General features: G+C 40.9%; 1 protein-coding gene across 1 annotated transcript; it reads left to right on the top strand.

Annotated features, from left to right (window-relative positions):
- Positions 1-3,030: 3,030 nt before the first annotated feature.
- On the top strand, positions 3,031-14,411 carry mul1 (mitochondrial E3 ubiquitin protein ligase 1). The gene is made up of 6 exons (XM_083975354.1): positions 3,031-3,099; positions 5,858-5,996; positions 6,753-6,840; positions 7,468-7,588; positions 11,821-12,144; positions 13,856-14,411. The coding sequence occupies exons 2-6, from the start codon at positions 5,877-5,879 to the stop codon at positions 14,259-14,261; spliced, it is 1,059 nt and encodes a 352-aa protein (XP_083831480.1). The 5' UTR covers positions 3,031-3,099; positions 5,858-5,876; the 3' UTR covers positions 14,262-14,411.
- The last annotated feature ends 4,057 nt before the right edge of the window (positions 14,412-18,468 follow it).

Below are 18,468 nucleotides of genomic sequence, written 5' to 3'. Positions count from 1 at the left end.
GTGAGAATATTTTATATTTCATGAAAAAAATCATATTAACCAAGTAGCCTAGAGCCTGAACAGAGTTATGCTATACACATATTTTTAGTTTCAGTATGAGTTAATCTTTACAGAGATACGATTATCTCCAGTGTCTTTCAAAAAAATACATGTCCATAAGCCCACACAGAGGTCACTGAATGGAAACTAACTTAGAACTTGCCCAAGAATCTTCATCAGGCTTTACTGGCTGAAGGTGAAACGTGCTTTTATGCTATTGTAATAATATGTTCTGTGGTTGTGTGATGTTAATGTTTCTGTTGGTTCTGGTTCTGGATGACCTGCTGAGAATAAAGTGTGACCTCTCTGTCAAAAATGCCAGAACCTCTTTTTGGTATCTATGGTAAATTGGATTGGATTGGATTGTACTTTATTGTCCCAAAGGGAAATTTGTTCTGGGCTCTGAGCCACTGCAATACACAAAACAATACATACGAGACATTCATACAAAGTACTTTCTCACATTTAAAACAGTGAAGGGTGCTTCCATTCTATACAAATAAATCAATGAAATCAATAAATCCGTAAAACTGATCAAACCAGCAGCTCTTAAGTTAAAGTGCTACTGTAGCCTACGTGCGGTGTGGTTCAATAATAAGTGCTACCAGTGGCGGCTGGTGGTCAAATTAGTTGGGTGGGCTGATAAATAAATTATACCCATTAAATGGTTAACACAGCAGTAGCTAAAAGTTAGGGTTATCCCATCTCACAAAAGTAGGCCTATTGAGAGTGAGGAGTCACGTGCCGATTTGGTCTGATCTGGGCGGGGTTTGAGCTTTTTACAGTCAGCCGGTCGGCCATGATGGAAGGAGACGCTATCGGTTGCCAGGGGCAACGTCATCAGAACAGCACAGAGACGGACTAAATTCTAGCTCTTTTTTGCGCCAACAGATCAACAAAATACAAGAAAGAATAAGGAGAAAGTAAATCACTGGAGCAGTTGTTAACACAGCAGTGATTTCCAGGCATTGTAAAACAGTAAATTACGGAGTAGATGATTTTGTTTTGCCCATAGACTAGTAAGGCTTTTGCCACCGGAATCCTTCCATCATGGCGGAGAAGGGGGGCGGGGCTCTGAGCTGTGACGACAACTCCTCACTCTCAATAGCAACTAACTAGGCCTACACACTGCATTAAGTAGAAGGGTCTAGTCCAAAAAAAAAAAAAACTTCACCAGGTTATCTCACACATACGTACACACACACTCTCTCTCTCTCTCTCTCTCTCTCTCACACGCACGCACGCACACACACGCACACACACACACACACCCGACGATATTGCTCAACTAAAAAAAAAAAAAAAGAAGACGATATATGCAGCTCATATCGACGGCCTTTCTGGTCTGTTATCGCCATGTCATTTAAGTCTGGAGCTCCCAGTGAGTTTAGAAACTAGATTCTCCACTTTGTTCATGTTAGCAAAGATAATTTAGAGCAGTAAAGTAACGTTATGCTAATGCTACCTGTGATGCTAGCGCCTAGCGCAGTAAGCTAGGCTAATGCTACCTGTGATGCTAGCGCCTAGCACCGCTGTTTCTGTCTTCTCCCTCCCACAACAACACAACTTTTCCTCCTGTCATTGGTCTGAAAACAGCAGTGTTGGGCTAAATGAAATTAGCCCCAATGACAAGTGAATCAAGGGGGCGGGACATGATGCCTGTCAATCACTGACCCTGCGTCAGCCCGCTGCTGATTGGTCAGAACCGATCGGCCTGTGGGCTGAATGAAGTTAGCCCAAACAGTCGGTCAATGGCGAGGGCGGGACATGGCACCTGTCAATCATCCACAGTTGGAAAATGAATGAGAGCAGACTCGGTGAGCTGGGGCTGATTAAAATTAGCCCATTTAGAGATATCCTGTGTTTTTCTTGAAACTATTTAATATTGTTGCCAGTTCCGATTTTACTAAGACATAGAACAATCTTTTGTATGTTATTTAGAGAATATTTTTTCCTCATCTTTTGTTGTGTAATGCAGGGAGGGCTTAGCCCCACTAGCCCATTGATACCAGCCGTCACTGAGTGCTACATTCACAGTGTTTGCGTAAAGAAATAATAAAATATAATAAAACCATACAAAAATGGTAAAACCGGTCAAATTAATAAAACCTACAGTTATGAAATAAAGTGTTACATATTACTGTTTAATGTCTTAATGGCGGAAGGGATAAATGAGTTCCTTTAGCCTATCTATTCAGTCTTGTTTATTAGGCCTATTGAATGAATGAATGCATGAATGAATGAATTTTTTCATTTTCGTGTCATGCCACCACTGTGGCCCATCCCATATGAGATTACAAGACACAATAACAAATACAAAAACAAAGACTAGACAGTCCTTCCTGTTGGTGTTACCTGCCACACAGGTGTGACATAAATAAACAACTTCAGATTACTTTCAGTACTCAACTATACATCGCTCTTCGTCTCATTGCCCAAGCCTTTTCAAGAAATAAAGAAAATGCAAAAACATTCAAATGAAAAAGAAGTTTTAGCTTCTCAGCATCGTCTAACCACACAAATTCGTTATTTGGATCTAACCTTTCTAAACTATTTTTGTCTTATATAGAGTCATAGAAAGGACAGTAGAACACAAAATGAATTTCATTATTATTATTATTTAAAATGGACTTATATTATATAGGCTAATTGTAAAAGTTGGATTTATAAAAAATGGAAAAAATATATAAATGAAAAGTGTTCTGACCAAACCTGGCAATCAATTATTAAATAAAATAATGGGGCCAGATGATGGAGGACCTGACATAGTTTACTTGATCAAAAATGATCTGAGGGAAACTTGGGGCATTTCAGGTCCCTGGTGTTGCCAGATTTCAGAGTATAGAATGAAATGAATATGAATATATAAATGAAAAGTGTTCTGACCAAACCTGGCAACCCAGCATCATTACTGGTTCTACAGCGCCGCCTGGTGTCCGGGAGGAGAGTTACAATCCAGTGGTTTCACTTGTGTTTATGTTTTGATAGCCTACCTGCAGCAAAGCAGCTGTGTGTGTTGAAGCTCTGTTGTAAACACGGCGGGGGAAACTGTGAACACAGGTTAGTCAGAGTCCTTTTTAACATTTTAAAACAGTGTTTCGTCCAAACTGTGGGTGGTTACAGCGGTTTAAAGTCTCTTCACAGCGAACAGCATCTTTTAAAACCGGCCGGTGAAGCCATGCTAGGTAGCTAACTGCTAATGTGGCTAACTACTAGCCAGGAAGCTACTTAGTTAGTTAGTTATAGTTTGATAGTTATCAAAGTGTTTGGAAGTTAGGAGGTGAAATTAGAGACGTTTTAGTGTCGTTTATCTAACCTAAGTGACTAAAAATGATAAATATTAAAGCTAACGTTAAATAATCCTGTGGTAACTCGAGCTAGTCAGTCGTCTGTGTCACCTCAAGGACTAAACTCTGTCGTTATAAATCAATAATCAGTGTGTGATCGATGACAGGAACGTAATGAATATTTCAGCCAAGTGTCGTGTTTTTACTTGACTTTGCAGTGACCGGCGGTGACTTGGCAATTTATTATTACCAAGTCAGTTCAGTTTCTTTTCCTTCACCTCAGTCTCCTTGGGATTGAATTTATCTACTTGTGTATAGTTTAATTTGTGCATCTTGACATTTCACTCCAAGGTTAGGGTTAGGGTTTAAACATTACAGTGTTAACAAAACACCACGTTATGAGCAAACTCTGGCTATTGAGATAGGCTAAATACTTGCAAATAAAGATAGAAACATATCAGCTAATATTAGTTTTGGTTTCTGTATGCAGAGGGTTTCACAGTCTCCTCCCTCAGTTTGTATGTGGATAAACTTTTATTTTCTCCATCTCTGTTTTGTTAACTCCTTATTTATCATGAGTGATTTGTTATTAGGCTAAATAGTGGCACACCTGCACTTTGTACATTATATTGCACAACTGTTCACCATGCACTAACTGTGTTGGGGAGAGTGGCGTAAAATGAGCCACTTTTCATATTCAGGATCACTGCATCCAAACAATTATAGTTTTGTTGTTCACTAACATATCTGTAGATATTTCAGGATGTTGTGCATCCCCACAAACAAACAGAATGAGTGTAAAAAATATTTTTTTGAAAATATAGCATGTCCATAAAAAGTGTTTTCGTGGTATAGGAGCGGGGTGAGTCGATCCTCCACAGCTACCTTAAGACTTTATTTCTCCCCACAGCTAAAAGTTTCCTACCTCGTAATGTAGCTCATAGATACCACAACTCATACATAAAACAAATGTATAATTATCTGTTTTGTTCTAAACACAATTCTCATGAAACTTATGATCGACGAAATTCACTTTTGAGAGTGAAAAATGTTTTTTTGGACATAAATGTTGTGGTTTTACCTTCACAGACTCCATTAAATGATGCTTTTCTCCTAAATATTTATCACATGATCCACTATGAAACAAGTGGTCAAGCCTACAGTAACCCTGCGTCTCATCTTACACCGTTCTCCCCTGCTGTAAATATGTTTTATGTCTTATTAGGTATCTTATACAGATTTCGTTACTAATTTCTTTTCTTCTTCTTTTTGCAAATTATACTATTGCTAGATTTAGTTATTGTATTTCTTTTTTATTATTATTCTATTCTATTGGAGCTGCCATGACACCATAATTTCCTGCAAAGGATTCATAATGTACTATTATCAGGGTTCCTACGCAAGTATGGAAAGTATGGAATTTGATTTTATACATTTCCAGGTCTGGAAAAGTATGGAAAATAGAAATTATTGTATGGAAATAAATTTATCTTAATATCTTATCTGGGTTTGGTCTTATCTGAAGTTATCTGGGTTAATTATTTTTGTATGTGCTACCTATAGCTAAAATCTCCTGGAAATTATTTGGTTACATAATAGCATTCACATTCAGAATACAAATGAAAACAAATGATTAATTGCATGATTTTTTTTATATAATGCACAACTATTTACTCAAATCACAAATTATTTGAATTTTTTACCGAGAAATCTGGAAATTAGGATCTGGAAAAAGTATGGAATTTGGAAATGTCAAATGTGTAGGAACCCTGTATTATATTTTATTCAGTAACAAGTATGAAAGTAGAGTCTTCCTGTTTTTTCTAAACCGTGCAACTGAAAGGACTTCCACTGTGCAAAATGGAAAGCATGAGTAGCAGCAATAGTAAAGTGTCTGTTTCATCTTTAAAAACTGATCGTATGTCAAATCGTACTTCCCTCTTAAATGTAGTTTTTAGAAAACAGTGGGCAGGGTATCCGTGGGGTCTTGAAAAGAATTAAAAAGTCTTTCCATGACTTTATAAAGTCTTAAATATTGAAGGTATTTTTTCTGAATTAGCTGTCCAAGAGTTTGAGTTGTAAAAAACATTGCGCAAGTGTGTTAATTTATTTGTTTTTATTAAAAGCCAAAGCTGAACCGGTTCATGAAAAAGAAAAGAAGATTGTTGTTTTTGTTTTTTCGAGAGTTGAGCAATGTTTTTTTTGATAAACTTTGCCTTTGATTTATTATCCTATAGCCTTTTTTGAATTCTGTTGTATCATAGTGGTCTATAGTCTTTATCACAAAAACTAAAACGGTTCAGTTAAAAGTGTCACTGATGTAAATGGTTACAGCTTGAAGCGGCGGTGAGGTATTAAAAAATGTTGAGAAGTAAAAAAGTCTTAAAAAGTTATTAAAATTAACTTCAAGATTCCTGTATAAACCCTGGTGGGAAACACAGCCTTCGAGTTGATGCACAGCAACAATCTTCTGTTTGATTTGCATCAATCTGATCTTATCTCATCTCATCTCGTCTCGTCTGTTCCCACAGCACCGCTGCAGATCACAGGATGGACTCGAGCGGGAAACCGTCGACGGCGCAGATCGTGGTCTTGGCCACGAGCTCGGCCCTGACGGCGCTGCTCTACTCCATCTACAGGAGCAGAGCTAAAACAGTTGCCAGATTAAAGGTCGGCCACGCTTCCTGCTCCGTCTCTGTCACGTTGAATGTCAGGGCTGTGTGGAGTTATCTCCCCCCCCCCCGTTACGTAGGGATGGGCATTTTGAATCATTTTCTAACCGAGTATCCTAACCTTGTCGTACCCGGGTAACCGAATACTGTAATAAAAAATAAAATGACGTCATGTCTGACGGACAGAGCGCAGCCGGGGCATTAATGCGCTCTGTGACACACAGCGTCGTCAGACTAAATATCAGGTGGATAATAAGAGTAGAGATGGAGTTTAAGATGCACATATGGGGCAGATGTGCATCTTTATGCGGCTGCTGCCTCGGAGGAGAAAACTTTTTTTTTTTCTTTTTTTAAAATCATTAGCGGTGCTTATTTATTAGTCCACACTACTGTAGCTACATGTTGGTGCCTTCGGTCCTCTCTGCCTCGCATCGTCTCAGGAAATAACTGGGAAGGTTTCAGAATGTTTGAGGCTCGATCCAAAAACGCTTTTACACAGCAGAAAATCACGTTGCTTGATCTGAAACTTTTTAACACGACAAAAAGCCGAACCATGATGGCATGATAAATGTAGTTTGATCCGACACTAGACTGTTGCTCTAACGTGCCGTTTTTTTAATCCGAGGTTAACCGGATAATAAATTTATAACCGGACAGCAGATTACCTACTCAGGTACCCGGGTACCCAGGTAACCGTGCACATCCCTACCGTTATGTCGTTTGCTGCGTTGACCTGAACCATTCGTCTCCACAGGAAGCCAAGAAGGTGTCCATCGATCAGGATCTGAGGAACATCCTGTCTGAAACCCCCGGCCGGTGCGTCCCGTACGCCGTCATCGAAGGTGCGTTGTTGTTGTTGAGCCTCCGCGAAGCCTTGAATACAATGACTGTGTCAACTAGGGATGTCACGATAATAGATTTTTTTGGTTTGATTATTGTCAGAGAAATAATCACGGTGTTACGATTATCACGATTATTATGCATTAATTAATTTCACAACACTATTAATGTGTAAAATCAAATATAGTTAAAATATACATTACTAATTATAAAATATTTTAAATATCTATTAAAATACGACCAATTATTAATCAGCCAGGGGAAGTGTTTGAAATATTCAAGACAAGTCATTAATTGTCATCAATACCAAATGTTTAAGTTCATTTGAATCTTTTTCTTTTTATTACAAATGACACTCTAGCATTTAAATTTCTACCAATTCAATGCTACGTTAGGTAAATGGACCAGTATCTGTGCATTTACCTTAACTTTGGCGTCACATCTGCCGACACGGTTCATACATAATCTTTTTTTGGAAAGTGACGATATTTAGGAATCTTTGCGATCAATTAATTGTGGCGTTTAATACCGCGTTTAATTGTGAAAACAAGTAATCGTGACATCCCTAGTGTCAACCAAACACCTGCAGCGTCTCTTCAGTCTTGTCTTTTGTTTCTCTCACACTGCAGGCGTCGTGAGGAACGTGAAGGAAACTCTGAGCAGCCAGTTTGTTGAAAACTGCAAAGGCGTCATCGAACGACTGACGCTGAAGGAGGAGAAGATGGTCTGGAATCGCACCACGCACCTCTGGTCAGTCGGTGACGTTATTAGCACTCACTCACAGGGCGTTATGGAGCTCATAGAACAGTTTATTGGTTTGTTCTTAAAGGGATAGTTCAGCATTTTGGCTAATTGGCCCATTCCCATAATCCCTATAGTCGTAGCAGTAGGTTCGTTACCTTTAATTGTCGGTGCAAGCTATTTTCAGAACGGCGGAGCAGAGCCGTGAGCTGCTCAGAGCATTTTGGGTCGAGAGTGAAATATATTGACAACAAGACACAGGCACAGGCACCGTCACAGGGATATATATATATTTTTTTTTAAAGAAATCTGTTTAACCTTTACTGCAACAGGAAGTTTTGTTGAGATTAAAGCAAATTTAAGATGGAGCCACAGCTTCGACTGTCACCATCAACGGATCAGAGACCGGCGGTGGTTTTAGTTTGACCAAAAGTCCAAAAAGATATGAACAACTAATCCTCACAAATGACAAACTGGATTTAGAGAAATCTTTGACATTTTTTTACTTTTCTCTTCCACTCAGTTAAAGGGATAATTCAACATTTTTGGCAAATAGGCCCATTGCCATAATCCCTATAGTCATAGCAGTAGGTTTGTTACCTTTATTTGTCGGTGCAAGCTGTTTTTAGAACGGCGGAGCAGAGCCGCAAGCTGCTCAGAGCTACGCTACGGAGGCTCATTATGGGATTTCTTGGTGTCCCTCATCAAACTCATCAAATACACAATCCAACAACTCCACAAGGCTCTGGTGGACAAGTTGTGACCTGCACATTCACCACGCTATGAGATAATAACACAACGTTACCAGACAGAGTTGTTTTAGAGGGAAATTCATGCAAAACCTCTGATGCGCGTTGCCTTCAGGGACAGTTTTTCATCAACAGTCTCTGTATTTCCCTCTAAAACAACTCTGTGTGGTAACGTTGTGTTATTATCTCATAGTGTGGTGAATGTGCAGGTCACAACTTGTCCACCAGAGCGTTGTGGAGTTGTTGGATTGTGTATTTGATGAACAACCCCACGTTAGCTTCCTGATAACATCCACCACCACACGCTGAAACTCACATCTTGTCCTGCACCTGTTGAAAAAGCCACCGAATAAGAGATTTACCGGGGAAAAGCGCTGCAGCCCAGAAAGGTAATTATATATAGAGATAGAGAGATTTATCCCCTTTATCTCTCCATCTGTCTCCTAATCTCCTTCATCCAGCTCCTGCTCCAAAAGAGAAAAACCTTCATTGCTTCTCTGAGGCTTTAAATCCTGTGCTCGGATTTTACCTTGTTATTATGTTTCAATATATAACAAATATATGTAAATTAGCTCCTCAGATGTATAAACACACCTGCAGGTATTCATTCATTCATATCTTTATTGCAGACTGATGGTCCATTAGAAGGAAAATACAAAACAATACAAAAAGACACAGATAATACTAAAATAATACTATAAAAAGTACAAATAATTTTAAAACAAATGCATACACAGGGTTTTATGCCAGTGCTCCCTGAGGCTCTGACTCATCTAGTCTACACATGAATTTGTAAACAACACTGCTGGTGTGGTCCTTCACACTGACTCCATTTATAATATTGAATTAATAAATAATAAACCCCTTTCTTCTGCATTTTAATAAGATGTTAAAGCATTATTTAGTGCAAAAATGATGCAAATGAGCTTTTATTCAGGGTTCCTACGCAAGTATGGAAATATGGAAAAGTATGGAATTTGATTTTATACATTTCCAGGTCTGGAAAAGTATAGAAAATTGAAACTATTGTATGGAAATATATTTATCTTAAAGGGACAACGAGGAGTTTCTATTTGGTTATAAAAAAAAGTCTCACGTTAATGTGGATGAATCTACGTTACCACTTGTTAATGGGTCCATTTTAGATAAATATATGCAGGGTCCAAAACTAACTTTTTCACTTACCAGCCAGCTTGGCTGGTAAGTGAATTTTTTTACCAGCCAGGCAGATATTTTACCAGCCAACTAACTAAAAATTGCGTTTAAGTGCTGTCAGTATTATTTAACGTGTCATTTGGGTCTTATATGCGATTCTCAATCAATATTTTAGTACTATGCACTAATACTAGCAATTAGGGGTGTGCAAAGCATCTGGTATTTGTATTTGCTGAGGGGGGAAAAGTATTTCTATTTGTATTTGTGTTCGAGTAAAATTCAAAATAGGTGTAAAAATCCAGTTTTTTTGAGATACACTTCTAATTCTAATCCATTATGAACCCACCACCACCTGCTGAACAGACAGAACATAAACAAACTACCCTTAGGTCAAAAATCTCTCTCTCTCTCTTACAGTTGTTTAGGATTGTGTGTGGTGTTTTTAATCATATTTTTTTTAAAGAATAATAATTAGTTTAAAAAATATTTTTATCAGTAATTTCTTTTTTTCAATTACTAGACATTTAAGGCGACCCCATCTGAATTCCAGGCGACCCCACATGGGGTCCTGATCCTAAGGTTGAAAAACACTGCTCTACTGTCTTTCCTGTCTGCTCTCAGAGTGTGTGTGTGGGGGGTAATGTGGTGTTGATTCTCTCTCTCTCACACACACACACACACACACGCGCACACAAACAAACAGGCGCGCGCGCACACACATGTTGTCAGCGGTGAGGTCCGACCAGAGCGAGTGACATGTGTCCAACCAACCCAATCAGATGCGCGGGTTCGGAGTCCGGACCGAGAATAAAGTTGGACCGCGCTGGTCCGTGCTTCAGCACCCGCCGTGTGTCGGGCCGCGTCTGGTTTTAATTAACACGGGGATAAACAGTCAGCGTCGCGGTCACCGGAGCTGATCACTGCCCAAAGCAATGAGAGCATTTTTTACCGGGCGCGCTAAACAACACAGACGGGTACGACAGTAACAACTCCACCTCGACGCTGTGAATGACGGCCTGACGCGCTTACCTGACCAAAGATCGTCTCTGCTGGAAAGACACATTACTCTGTCAGGAAACAACATACCAGCATCGTTCTCCTAGCCTGACTCTCGCCAGACCCTTGTAGTTCCGCAAAGCTACGCTGAGCTCCACACAAGGGTCTGGGACTGCTCCATAGGCGATTCATTTCAGAAGGCGGGGCATTGTAAAAAAATCTTGTATGTGATTGGATAAACCACTTGTCCATTATCTTGAATGACGTGCTACTTCAGCCACTCACTGCGAGCCGCCATTGTTGTTTGACTCAAACAGTCGCTTCAGCGCTACGTCACACCTCAGAAAGTCCCGCCCGGCGATCCTGATTGGTTCATTATTTTTTGCTCCGGGGAAGAAGTTTGCATTGGCCTCGAGTCCAGACCCTTGTGTGAAGCTGAGCGTAGCGCCTCTGGTGGAGCTTTTCGGAACTACAAGGGTCTGGCGAGAGTCAGGCTATCGTTCTCCACCAGTAACGAAAAAATGAAATTTTCGTCTGTAAAAAAATAACTCGCCAGAGTGGCGAGTGGTCTTAAAAATTTACCAGCCAGAGACAAAATCTACCCGTAATTGGCGAGTGGCGAGTGTTAGTTTTGGACCCTGAATATATGGTTTTGTCTCTATGGTTATTTTGTTATTATTAGTGGTGGTGGAAATGCTGGGCGAGCCGACCAGCGTTTCTTTACTTTCGGTTTCGTGGCGAGTCATGAGAATAACGCCGCCGAATCTCCGTTTATGGTGGGAACTACGACGGTATGTGATCGTCTTCCAACCTCTGACTTTAATTCTTGATGAATGAAAACATGAGTCTGTCTTGCGCCGGTCAAAGAAATGGCTCATAAATGTAGTGTGAAAACGCTTCGCTTTTACAAAACTCCTGGTTGTCCCTTTAATAGTTATCTGGCTTTGGTCTCATCCTAAATTATTTGGGTTTATTATTTTGTATGCACCATTGTACCTAGCTACAGTCTCCTGGAAATTATTCGGTGACATAATGGCATACACATTCAGAATAATGGAAACAAATGATTAATTGCATGATTTATTTACATAATACACATCTATATACTCAAATATCACAAATTATTAGAATTTTTTTTACCGAGAAGTCTGGAAATTAGAAATTTCAAATGTGTAGGAACTCTGTTTATTGGAACTTTGAAGTGACAGAACTAGAATTAAGCCATAAAGCTGAAACAATCAGTAAAATAATCGATTTGCTGTCAAGTAGAAAATGTTTAAGCAGCAATAAAGAATTGAAACAATAAAACAACATATTAATAAGTGTGGTTTTCCACAACAGGAACAGCACAGAGAAAATCATCCACCAGCGAACCAACACGGTCCCGTTCGCCCTCGGGTCTCACGACGACACCGTCGCCGACGCCGTGCGGATCGTGCGGCCGCTGGACGCGGCGGAGCTGGACCTGGAGACGACCTACGAGAACTTCCACCCGTCGGTCCAGTCGCTGTCCAGCGTCATCGGCCACTTCATCAGCGGCGAGCGGCCGAAGGGCATCCACGAGACGGAGGAGATGCTGCGCGTGGGCGACAGCGTGACAGCGGTCGGAGAGCTGGTGCTGGACAACAGCCTCATCAAGCTGCAGCCGCCCAAACAGGGCTTCAGGTAGAACACACGCTCTTCTCCCCATTTTATTCTTCTACGATCTTTTTTGGGATGCCGATTCGATCTAAATTGTGATTCTATGATATTGCCGATTTTTAGTCTGCATTTTTAACAGCAGTGAAACAGTTGAATGATTATGATTGTCTACAGACTATTCCAGGAACCATATTTCCCCCAGAAAATACAGATTTAAAGGACAATTCCGGGCAAATTCAACTGGGGGCTGTATGTTCCTAACATTTTAGGTCTAACAGAAGGAATCTGAAGGTTTTCAGTTTAATGTCTCCTGTTTTGCGGTAGTTGTGTCTGTCCCCGCATCGCCACGGCAGCAATGAATGGGAGCGGATTGAAGTTCTGCTGCTTAGACTGTTTCCATCCCTCAAAGCCACAGACAGCGTCAGATGGAGACTCTAACATGCAGCCAGAAGTTTATTTACTTCAAGCAAGCCGACATGTTTGTAAAACTAGATCTGATTCAAAGTCTCCCAGGGTCTCACGCGAGACCCAAGTCTGACGCTCGGCGTGTGGAAAAAAATGTAGACTTGAAGCAAGTCAGGAGTTGATATTCCTGTGTTTATGACACAAACGGGAGCTTCCCACTGCACCTGAACACACCGAGCCTCAACTTGGGACTTTGAATTAGATTTAGTTTTACAAACATGTCGGCTTGCTTGAAGTAAATAAACTTCTGGCTGCATGTTTGAGTCTCCATCTGACGCTGTCTGTGGCTTTGAGGGATGGAAACAGCCTAAGCAGCAGAACTTCAATCCGCTCCCATTCATCGCTGCCGTGGCGATGCGGGGACAGACACAACTATTACCAAAAATAAAAGAGTATATAAAAAACAGGCTTCTGAAACCTTTCTGACAAAATGAGATCTAGACTGAGGTAAACTGCTACATTTTAACATTTATCTGCACACAAATACTGTAGGAGCCGATAAATTAACATACTTCATTATAAAGTGAACTTAAACCCTTTTCAAAACCTGTTCTCTCTGTATGTAAAAAAGGCTAACAAATGCACATTGCACAATATTTAAAAAAATATAAAAAAAATCGATTTAACTCTCCTGTCGTCCTTCTGTCGTCCAATCTGTTCCCTTCCTTCTTTCCTTCCTTCCTTTCTCCCCTCCTTCTTTCCACATTCCTTTTTTCCTTCCTTCCTTCCTTCGTCCATCCTTCTGCTTCCTTCCTGACCTAATTTGTTCCTTCCTTCCTTTGTTCCCTTCGTCCTTACTTCTTCTTCCTTCCTCTTTCGATCTAATTGACCCAATCTGTTCCCTCCCTCCATCTTTCTTTCCTTCCCTTTTCCCTTCCTTCCTTCCTTCTCTCCCTTTGTCCTTCCTTCCTTCCTTCCTTCTTCCTTCCTTTTTGACCTGTTCACTCCCTCCATCTATCTTACCTTCCCTTTTCCCTTCCTTCTTTCCTCCCATCTCTCCCTTTGTCCTTCCTTCCTTCTTTTCCTTCGTCCTTCCTTCCTTCCTTCCTTCCTTCCTTCCTTCCTTCCTTCCTTCCTTCCTTCCTTCCTTCCTTCCTTCCTTCCTTCCTTCCTTTTTCCCTTCATCCTTCCTTCCTTCCTTCCTTCCTTCCTTCCTTCCTTCCTTCCTTCCTTCTTGACCCAAGAGGACAACAGGAGGGTTAAAAAATCGTCCCAAAAAATGATCGCAATATTTATGTGAATGTATATTTTCTCCCACCTCTGTCTTCAGGTACTTCCTGACGCGGCTGGACTACGAGGCGCTGCTGAGGAAGCAGAGCAACAGCGTGCGGCTGTGGCGGGTCCTGACCGTGGTGTTCGGCGCGGCGGCCTGCTCGGCGCTGGTCTACATCCTGTGGCGGCAGTACGCGCGGCGGCGGCGCAGCAGGAAGGACCGCGGCCTGCTGGAGGAGTTCAAGGAGACGCAGCGGAGACGAATGCGCGAGCTGAACGTGGAGGAGAGCAGCGTGTCGCCGTCCAGCTGCACCGTCTGCCTCAGCCGCGAGCGCTCCCGCGTCTTCCTCGAGTGCGGCCACGTGTGCGCCTGCGCCCCGTGCTACGAAGCGCTGCCGACGCCGAAGAAATGCCCGATCTGCCGGGCGACGATAGACCGCGTGGTGCCGCTGTACAACAGCTAACGGCACTTCACTGGAAGAACAGGAAAATACAGTCTGTCAATCAAACCAAACCGACCGACCGACCAACGCTGTCGTCTCAGGCTGGAACTGGTTCACGTCCGTGCTGTTGTTTGTTGTTTGTTTTCTATCTCTTTTCCTTTTTTTTTAAAGGGATACGCCAGCATTTTTTTTTTTTTTCAGGTCTTGCCTTACTCCCGAGTCCATGACCAGCAGATAAACACCATCCTTTCGACTGTGCATGCAGTAACGAGGGAGATAGAGCCGTATCACCGTAATTAGCTTAGCTCAAACACTGGAAGTGTATGGGTAGTGTTAGCCTGCCTCCACCTAAAGTCACTAATTAGCTTAGCTCAAACACTGGAAGTGTATGGGTAGTGTTAGCCTGCCTCCTACCCGAGCCGAAATCAGCAGTCAGAAGCTGATTTCATTTTAGCTCTAAACTCTGTAAATATATCACTTTATCCACATTTCAAACATGTTTAGGTGAGAAAGTAGCCATTTAGATCAGCAGTGTGTCGGTAATTTGTCTAAATACCAGCTGTTTACAATTTTGTTTGGACGAATTCGGCGCTACTCAAGCTAGCCGTTGTGACCAACGCACTTTCGGGTTACTTTCACAAAATAAAACACCCGTTGCCCTTTACATACAGAAAACCATGACGATAGAATTTGTGCTTTTACTTTGAAATAGGAAGCTAACCTACCCTCGATGTAGTTAGCTTGAACCAAAATAAACCGTCTTTGCTTGAACCCTCCGTTTTGACCGATCTCGTCCCGTTAGCGGCATTTGACCGCTCAAGATGCCTTACCGGAGAGTTTTGTCAGCTCTGAGACGAAGATCGGCCCGCCAGTTTCCCTTTAGAGTTGCTGAAGAGTTTCTCTGATGACTTTAGGTGGAGGCAGGCTAACACTACCCATACACTTCCAGTGTTTGAGCTAAGCTAATTAGCGACTTTAGGTGGAGGCAGGCTAACACTACCCATACACTTCCAGTGTTTGAGCTAAGCTAATTAGCGACTTTAGGTGGAGGCAGGCTAACACTACCCATACACTTCCAGTGTTTGAGCTAAGCTAATTACGGCCGATACGGCTCTATCTCCCCTGTTACTGCACGCACAGTCGAAAGGATGGTGTCTATCTGCTGGTCATGGACTCGGGAGTGAGGCAAGACACGAAAAAAAAATGTTGGCGTATCCCTTTAATCATCCTGCTCGATAAACAACAAGTATCTCTGCGCTGAAACATGATGCGATTACGTTTCCTCTGAAATGTTCAAATCAAATTTGGGAAACTGTAATTCATCTTGATAGTGAAAATGGTTTCCCTCCCTTTGTCTTGATAAAGAAAATTAGATTTCACGTCTCATCCTGAGAGGCAGTGAGACACTTTTATTATTTAGACACATAAACATTGATCAGACAAAGATCTCTAGACGTTCCTCGTTCTGTTTCTGTGAACGATTCAACCTTTTTTGTTATTTTCAAAGCACTTAAAGATCCTTTGAAGTGAATACACTGTAAAGTAACGTGGCATATATATTATATAACTCTTTGTACACCATGTGAGAAATTGAATATTTATCAATTACACACACAGCACAAGTACTTGACTCGTACACATTTATGAATATACACCAGACAAGAAAATATATGACACTTAAAAACATAATTAAAGAGATGTATTAAGTGAAAACATGAAAAAAAAAACAGCCAAAATAGCAACTTATCACTTAAATTTGTGTCTCTATGTTTAGTTTTTTCTCATTTTCAAACCGGTGCCATTTAATTTTTACACGGTTTGACCTCAAAGTCGATTAAATGAAACCAGTTCTGTTGTTCAGAGAGAAAAGTCGTCGTGTTGTTTTGATGCTTTTGCTGCAGCAGCTGCAACAACACGACCGCAGCCTGAAGTTAACAAACCAAACAAACTGATTGATTGATTGATTGATTGATTGATTGATTGATTGATTGATTGATTGATTGATTGATTGATTGATTGATTGATTGATTGTATTGCAGCTTATCCTCTGTTTTATTTAATGTAAAAAATCAAATCTGTGGTGTAACGAGCTGTAACTGTAGCTGTCAGATGGTAGAAAATAACGGCTCTAGATTGTAAGTGGAGTTCCTAATTGAAGCACTTAAATAAGAATTACAAGTATATAATGCTTTAGTACAGCATTTCAGTTAATGCACTTTGTTGTTTTCCACCATTGGAGGCACTGAAATATATTATTATGATGCTTTAGGAAACATAATAAGATGAAGACGGTTTGTAAAATGGATTATTGTCAGTTTCTTTACTTGAAGTCTTTTTTGAGTCTTTTTGTCGGTAACACTTTATAATATGTACACACTATAGACCGAATCGCCTTGTTGTTTATATTCTACTTCCTGGTAGAAAACCAGCACGTAATTTGAACGAGATCAATAGTAACGAACGAGAGTTTAGCTATATATCATATTTTTCACGCCCTATCACCGTTTAGACAAATCTGAAATGATGGAAGAAACATTACTACTTCTGTGTGTGTGTTTTGTGTTGCTATGTGTTGTATTTATTCAGTTTGGGGGAATCACAGTGTCTAGAAAGCATCAGTGGCTCAGCTGACAGGGACAGCTAACGGTAGCTAAGCTAACAGTAGCTAAGCTAACGGCGGTAGCTAAGCTAACGGCGGTAGCTAAGCTAACACTAGGACGTCAGCTGTTAAAACCCTCCCGTTGTGGGACACGACATGAAACTACTCCAGTTAGCTCAGTCATGTTGGAACTCAGATATCCGCTGGAGAAAATATTTTTTCATGGACCGTTTATTGAGTCACTGAGTTATTAAAGTTAAAGGGATAGTTCAACATTTTGGCAAATTGGCCCATTGCCATAATTGCTATAGTCATAGCAGTAGGTTCGTTACCTTTAATTGTAGGTGTAAGCTATTTTTAGTACAGCGGAGCGCAGCAGCAGGCTGCTCAGAGCTACGCTATGGAGGCTAAGGGAATTTCTTGGTTTCCCCCATCAAACTCATCAAATACAAAATCCCAAAACTCCACAGCGCTTTTGTAGACAAGTTGTGAGCTGCACAACCACCACGCTATGAGATAATGACGGAACGATACGAAACGGAGCCGTTTTCGAGGTAAATTCATACAAAACCGCTGATGCGCGTTGCGTTCAGGGACAGTTTTTCAGCAAGCAGTCTCCGTATTTACCCTGTATTTACCTCGAAAACGGCTCCGTTTCGTATCGTTCCGTCATTATCTCATAGCGTGGTGGTTGTGCAGGTCACAACTTGTCTACAAAAGCGCTGTGGAGTTTTGGGATGTTGAATTTGATGAGTTTAATGAGGGAAACCAAGAAATTCCATCAGCCTCCATAGCGTAGCTCTGAGCAGCCTGCTGCTGCGCTCCGCCGTACTGAAAATAGCTTACACCTACAATTAAAGGTAATGAACCTACTGCTATGACTATAGCGATTATGGCAATGGGCCAATTTGCCAAAATGTTGAACTATCCCTTTAAACAGGTAGCTAACCGTTAGCCCGGCTAATCTATGATAACCATGACTAATTACAAAAATGTGCACACGTAAATAGTAATGTTTGGTCCAATCATTGGTTTTATAAACTTTACAAACATCAGATTAGTCTAAACGGTGATATAGTAACATGAAAAATTAGATATAGAAACTCTCGTCCGTCACTATTGTTCTCATGCTGGTTTTCTACCAGGAAGTAGCTGTAAACAACAAGGAGATTCGTCCTATTAAGCATTAGTTAAATACTGAATTCATCACATGAATACTCATTAGTATGTAATTTATAAACACCACTGATAAGCACTAACTGTGTTTATAAACTACATACTAATGAGTATTCATGCGTTATAAATGATGAATTCAGTATTTATTAATGCTTAATTGTGTGCACTTATTATAAAGTGTTACCTTTTTTGTTTTCGGTTGTATCTTTGTTTTAAAGGCTGATGTCGTAGATTGTGTTTGGTGCAGATTAAAGGGCGAGGGGAGACGAGGTGAGGCTCTGTCCGTCAGGTCGTTTCATGTTCTGGAGAGACGGAGCGAGCCGACCCTGTTCTTAGGCTTTTTGCTTTTTCTTTTTTTCTTTTTTTTACTCTGACTTTTCCACCGGGTGCCTGCTAATAGAGACGTGTGAAGTGGCGGCGGTGGCGGCGGCGGCGGTGTTGAGCGCTCATGTT

The sequence above is a fragment of the Trachurus trachurus genome (genome assembly GCF_905171665.1).
Source record: "Trachurus trachurus genome assembly, chromosome: 7".
Lineage (NCBI taxonomy): Eukaryota > Metazoa > Chordata > Actinopteri > Carangiformes > Carangidae > Trachurus > Trachurus trachurus.
Note: the sequence above shows the minus strand (reverse complement) of the source record. Positions and strands in the feature narration are given on the sequence as shown.

Coding starts and splice junctions, on each gene's coding strand:
- mul1 (XM_083975354.1), top strand. CDS start 5,877: ATGGACTCGAGCGGGAAACCGTCGACGGCGCAGATCGTGGTCTTGGCC. Junction 5,997..6,752: donor AAACAGTTGCCAGATTAAAG/GTCGGCCACGCT, acceptor TCGTCTCCACAG/GAAGCCAAGAAGGTGTCCAT. Junction 7,589..11,820: donor AATCGCACCACGCACCTCTG/GTCAGTCGGTGA, acceptor TTTCCACAACAG/GAACAGCACAGAGAAAATCA.